At 38.1% G+C, this 6,293-nt stretch overlaps 1 protein-coding gene across 1 annotated transcript; it reads left to right on the forward strand.

The window, feature by feature from the left end:
- The first annotated feature begins 626 nt into the window (after positions 1 to 626).
- Positions 627 to 3,632, forward strand: LOC105697082 (histone acetyltransferase Tip60). Its single transcript, XM_012420079.2, has 5 exons — positions 627 to 726; positions 830 to 887; positions 1,311 to 1,379; positions 1,449 to 2,538; positions 3,116 to 3,632. Exons 1-5 carry the CDS (start codon positions 682 to 684, stop codon positions 3,222 to 3,224), a joined length of 1,371 nt encoding a protein of 456 aa, XP_012275502.1. The 5' UTR covers positions 627 to 681; the 3' UTR covers positions 3,225 to 3,632.
- Positions 3,633 to 6,293: the final 2,661 nt, after the last annotated feature.

The raw sequence follows: 6,293 nt of genomic DNA on the forward strand, positions 1-6,293 counted from the left end.
CCCCAACAATATGATTTAACAAGGTTATCGATGTAGTAAATTTGAAATATAGTTGACGTTGTTTATGTTGTAAAAAATTTCAGTTTGATAATACAGTATAAACGTTTGTATCATATTATGAGCACTGTACCAATATTTTAAATCATGAACAAATAATATTTTGTTAAATCTTTCATATTGTTCATCGAGCTAAAAATTTAACTTACAATTTGAGAATAGTATAACTTTCTAAAGATAATGTTTCCCTTTTTCTTAAGGTAATGCTGATCGATCGTGTTTGAAATTTTCAAAGAAACTATTTTACAATTTTTTAGTAATTTAAATGTCTGCCTTTCGATCCTCAACAATTTATTAACATTTCTTTTGATTGTAAAGAAATGTTATTATATATTCAAAGTCATGAGAGCCGCGTCTATCAAATTGTTTCAGTAGATCTTAAACTAGCGTATATCTGAATTGCTGGCGAAATTTTACGATATTTATAAATTTAGTTATAATTTTGGAGAGAAATAAAAGTAAAATAATTTTCAGTAAGCACGGGGGTGGGCTTTAAATTTAGTTCTTACGTTTGCCGCGATGCGTGCACCGCGCCAGTGGCGCTGGCGCCAGTGCTGCGAGGGCTGCGAGCGTATCAAAACAGTATACTGTTTGGCGACAAAATTTTTGAGGATTTTGACTGAAATGATCGAGGATCACGACGAACGAGAGACAATATGCGACTCCGTGGTAAGCACAAAGGAGGCATTTCTGAAAACCCTCAAAAGCTCCACAAGAACGTTTAAAGAGAGCCAAAACGACAACTGCTACTAAATCCTAACCTCACTTTTAGAATTCCCTGGTGGAAGGTTGCCGCTTGCCGGTCAGGATGCATGGCACAGAGGACTGGCGTAAGTTCAACTTTTCAATATTATTCTACCATTTAAAAATCCTAATGATTTCTTGGAACAATTTTTTAAAGTAATTACCAGAGGAATGATATACTCTAGGAGTGCGATGGTACTTTGGTGCCTGCAAATTTGTGCACTCTCTGGGTTTCATGAACCGGTTAGGAGCAAATATCCATAAGCAAAGTAACGTTCAGATAAAGGGACCACTTAAAACAAGAAGGGTTTTTATTATAGTAGCATTTTGTCCAGCACAACACCATGTAAACAATGCCATGATAGGTTATCTTGCCAATACACGATGATGATCAGTTTGGTAATAATAGTCTATAATTTAAGGTAAACGAAGTGCGACAATAGAATTTAAATATGAAGAAACTTGTTTATCATAAGTTTTGAATAATTCAATACATCGTTTGGTTGTAGCGCTTGCTGAAATCATCAGCGTTAAGGAAGTACGGGATATCAAGTGTTACTACGTTCATTATATAGACTGTAAGTATGAGGATCGCAATTTATGACCGGCTATATTATGGAAATTTATATATATATTTTTCCTTGTAGTTAACAAAAGATTAGACGAATGGGTTTCGGAAGAATGTCTGGATACTCGGAAAGTGCAGTATCCACGTCGGGATGGAACGACTCCTGGCACAGGTGCGGCGACGCCAAAGAAACAAGCACCGAGCAGGCCACCAAGTCCAACCAATGTGGAACCCGAACCGGTCAACGGCTCCGCAGTCCTTCAAGCAGCATTACAAAAAAAGATGGCAAGGAAGAGGAAAGGTACCTTCCTGGAAAACGAAGATTCCCAGGATGGACCACCCCAACCGCATCAAGGAACAGGACCAAGGCCAACCGGCTCGTTAGTGGCGCATCACCACGACGACGTTGTGACACGAATGAAAAACATAGAACTAATAGAACTGGGACGTCACAGGATAAAGCCATGGTACTTCAGTCCATACCCACAAGAAATGGTGAACTTTCCGTGTATTTATATCTGTGAGTTTTGCCTGAAGTACCGTAAAAGTCGAAAGTGCCTGGAAAGACACTTAGTGAAGTGTACGTTACGCCACCCGCCGGGAAATGAGATTTATCGAAAGGGTTCGATATCGTTTTTTGAAATCGACGGTAGGAAAAACAAGAACTACGCTCAGAATCTGTGTCTCTTGGCGAAGTTATTTCTGGATCACAAGACTCTGTACTTCGACACGGATCCTTTTCTTTTCTATGTGATGACGGACTTCGATAGTAGGGGTTTTCACATAGTGGGTTATTTTTCAAAAGAGAAAGAGTCGGCGCAAGACTACAACGTTGCCTGTATCTTAACGTTACCTCCATACCAAAGAAAAGGATATGGAAAACTGCTCATCGAATTTTCGTACGAGCTCTCGAAATTCGAGGGCAAGACTGGATCTCCGGAGAAACCACTCTCCGACTTGGGACTGCTCTCGTATAGAAGTTACTGGGCTCACACGATACTGGACATTCTTCTGAACGTGAAGCCCTTAGTCGAGAACGAGAAGCCGCAGATAACAATAAATGAGATATGCGAGTTGACGTCGATTAAAAAAGACGACGTGATATCGACGTTGCAAAACCTCAATCTCATTAACTACTACAAGGGACAATTTATTGTAACGTTAAATAGGTAAGAATCCGAAACTCTATCAAAAAAGTTACATTTTTAAACGACATCCTGCAGTCACTAAGGCAGTGACCAAATTTGTTTCTATTTCTAACTCTGGGAGTTTTAAGGTGATGCGAAAGTGGCATCAGATAGGTCTCGTTTATGAAACTTCTCCAAATTGGGTGTACTGAATCGATTCAAGCTTTACAATATAAATATGGAGGGTATGAGAAAGCTTCCGAAACTCATAAAATTTCAATTTCTTACAAATTTGTTCATAGATATCTTTGAAATTCGTTATAAGGAATGAAATTTCTTGAGTGTCAGGACTTTCCTTATAACCTGCACATTCACGTTGTAAAGTGTGGAACGATTCAGCCCACCCAGTTCAGAGAAAAGTTTCAAGAACGATTGACTCTTCGGATGCCATTTTCACATCCCCTTAAGTAATCAGATTTTGTAATAAATCCATTTATATATAATATATAATAGATAATGAAGTATTACGGTTATTAACGAACTCGTTGATTTCTGTGTCAGACATTCTTATTTCGGATGCCAAAGCTCTTCTTAATTCCTGAATATTTCTCATTCACAGGGAAATAATCGAGCAACACGCCGCGGCGATGGAGAAACGTCAAATCAGAATCGATCCCAAGTGTCTGCACTGGACGCCAAAAGACTGGAGCGTTAGAGCAAAATGGTGAAATAATCGCGAACTAGACAATAAAACGACGCTAATCCGTCTTGAAATCCGTTTCAGGAGTGCAGGAAGCGACTGCGTACGTTTAACGAGTGTACAAAGCTGTACATAAGATTAGGAGCTGCGGTCTAGCGTTTCGATGAGACTGCCTTGGCTTTGCACGCGAGGCGACTAGATCACGAAGCGTTCGTCCCCTCCTCGTAGTAGTTTTTAACGAAGCGAACCGACTGTGATCAGAGATTACTTTGCGAGATAGAACTACGAATTGTCGCACTGCTTACACGTTAAGCCGAGGAAATTCAGTTTTACCACGGTGGATTAGACTTTTTTAAAGCTGCGAACTATTGTAATTAACGATTTGTACAGGACTTTCATGGTGTAGAATTGTAAATAAATGTGATTTTTTATAACACCCGGAGTGAGAATTAAGTGCCACCTTCTTTCGAGGACTCTTCCGGAAAGCTGTGTCAATAATTGAGGACTTTCGGGCAATTTGCCCAGGGTTGTGGAAAAGTTTATTTAAACCAACAAAGAAGAGACTACGTCATCATCTTATCTCGGACAGTATTTTTAGAAACTGGAAACAATCCCCTTCGATTTTAAAATTGCGTGTTAACGATAATTCGTTTCACCCTCTTCAGCTACAAAATCAAACCCATCGAGTATCCTACAGTGGTTACGTATCGCTGAAATAATGCAATATACAGCAAAAGTTATTGAAACAATATATCGATATATAATATCGAATTATCACCATTCCATAACATTGTTACAAATCCGTCCACATTGCAGTTATATATTAACGAAACACATGATACCGATATATATTATCAGTATGTACATTGTTTGATTTGTGTCAGTATTATATGACTGTGGGAAAAAGTGTAAATTTTACGTACATATAGCATGTGTGTTACATTAAACGTTACAAAACAATTTGTAAAAATTTAGAATCGTTACAGAACTGTTTGGTGAGAATAAATGCAAAATGTGCAAATCAAGTGTTGTGCAAAGAATTTAGTAGCGAACTCTGTAAATACAACAGAGATTAACAAAAACTTTTCATCTGTTATTAAAAATCGGAGATTTATAAAAGAGGGGACAGGTCACGGAAATAATACAAATTTTACGTACATGTAATATATGTTTTATATGTTATGTATGTATGTATATGTAATGTATATGTATGTATGTATGTATGTATGTATATGTAAATATGTATATGTATGTATGAACAACAGAGATGAATTGGGAGCAGGGTTGGGTAGGTATAATACGTCATGTAAAATACGTGGTTTTCTATGTACATATTGCGACGTTTAACACGTCTATAATTTTCTATGCGCACATAAAGTATATTACGTCCTTCTATTTCTAAATAGAAAATAATGAATCCAATTAAAAATTGATATTAAACAGGGTTAGGTCGAAAGAATTTTGAACACAAGCGTTAAATTAATTAGCCTTTAAAATGTTTACGTGTTCACGTGTGTGCTAAAAGCGTTTAAAACCTAACGGATACATATATCGTGCACCTGCGGCATCCGCCATATTGGAACCGTAAAATTCATAGGAATTTTGAACGGAAGCGCCAAACTAATCAGGAAACTCGGTAGAGTATCACGCCAAATACATCAAAAAGCATGCCCAAACGGCCCCGAATGCTTAACGCCAAAGTTCGGCAGTTTAATTTGTTTATTATTCCATTAAAATATGTACGTGTTTACATGTCTGCTAAGAGATGTTTATAATTTAGCGGATGTCGTGTATCGCATATCCGCAGGATCCTTCATATTGAAAATGTAATTTACTAGTTTTTTACGATTGTCTACGGTAAACTACACGGTTTACGTAAAATACGTTAAATACCTCGAAAAATATGAAATTACCCAACACTGGTTGGGACATAATGATAAACATATAGACCTCGCATAGCAGTGGCAGGAGTAAACTCGAATATCACGCGAGCCGACGGTACTCGGACCCAATCAGACATTAAACCATAAATATATATAAATACTGTAAATATATATATACATATGTAGACCGCTTTTGCAGTGGAAGGGGTAAATGAATGTATGTCACGTGAATCGGCAATTTACCTACACAGTTAAAGCCATTCTGCTTATTAAAAATTTGGGAGTGAGAGGTCCAATACGAAGTCTAGACATATGACTAAAGATTAGGAGATTGCTCACGGGCTGGGTCGCGTGATCGCGTTCTGTGCTGCCCTCGGTGGAGAATGCGGGCAGCTCGTGCACATGCCACCTGATTCCCGCCAGTGGCGGTCCAACTCAGGAATCCTCTTCATCTCCGCTCCCGTATCCCCAGAGATGAGTTCGGCCGCCACTAGGGGGTATCAGGTGGCAAGTGCGCGATCACGAGACCATGCCCGTAAGCAATCTCCCAACTCATCTCCGTGACAACATACATCCTTTAACATGTTTTAACATCTTTTACCAACAAGTCCAGCAAGCCCTGCAGCGATGAACTACCCATGATGACATGAAAAAAGAAATGGATCCTCCTAATGAAAATGATTCCCCTAAACGTAGAAAGCGGCACAAAAGGACCGGCAAAACAAAACATTAAAAAAAATCCAGAAAGTCTGATATTAGACAGCGAATAAGTTACTCAAAGTTAAGAATATTAATGGTACCCTGGCAATACACGAAGGTTTTTTCGCGGACCTATTGCCTCTTCATACGCGCAGTATATACTAGCGGCGGGAGCAGCGCGGAATTTAAATCGCCTAAGGGGTAGAATAGACTTCCTAAAGAAAAAAAAAATGTTTATCAACAAAAACGATTAATGATAATTATTTACATATTATTGTGAAGGGTCTCTGACCCACTTTACGTAGTTTTTGTTAAATGATTATTCACAGAAATTTCTTAAAGAATATATTAAAACATGTTTTATTAAAAGGTAACAAGTTTCTTAGCGATTCAATTGTCCCATCTACTGAAACGAAGTTAGAATATTACTTAGCTTAAAAAAATGGTCTATTAATATTACAGCGAAATGTCATAGGAAAATTTACAATGCATCCACTTTCGGACATAGAAGCGGA

The sequence above is a fragment of the Orussus abietinus genome, unplaced genomic scaffold (genome assembly GCF_000612105.2).
Source record: "Orussus abietinus isolate OABI.00-Male unplaced genomic scaffold, Oabi_2.0 scaffold57, whole genome shotgun sequence".
Lineage (NCBI taxonomy): Eukaryota > Metazoa > Arthropoda > Insecta > Hymenoptera > Orussidae > Orussus > Orussus abietinus.

Coding starts and splice junctions, on each gene's coding strand:
- LOC105697082 (XM_012420079.2), top strand. CDS start 682: ATGATCGAGGATCACGACGAACGAGAGACAATATGCGACTCCGTG. Junction 1,380..1,448: donor CTACGTTCATTATATAGACT/GTAAGTATGAGG, acceptor TTTTCCTTGTAG/TTAACAAAAGATTAGACGAA. Junction 2,539..3,115: donor TTTATTGTAACGTTAAATAG/GTAAGAATCCGA, acceptor TCTCATTCACAG/GGAAATAATCGAGCAACACG.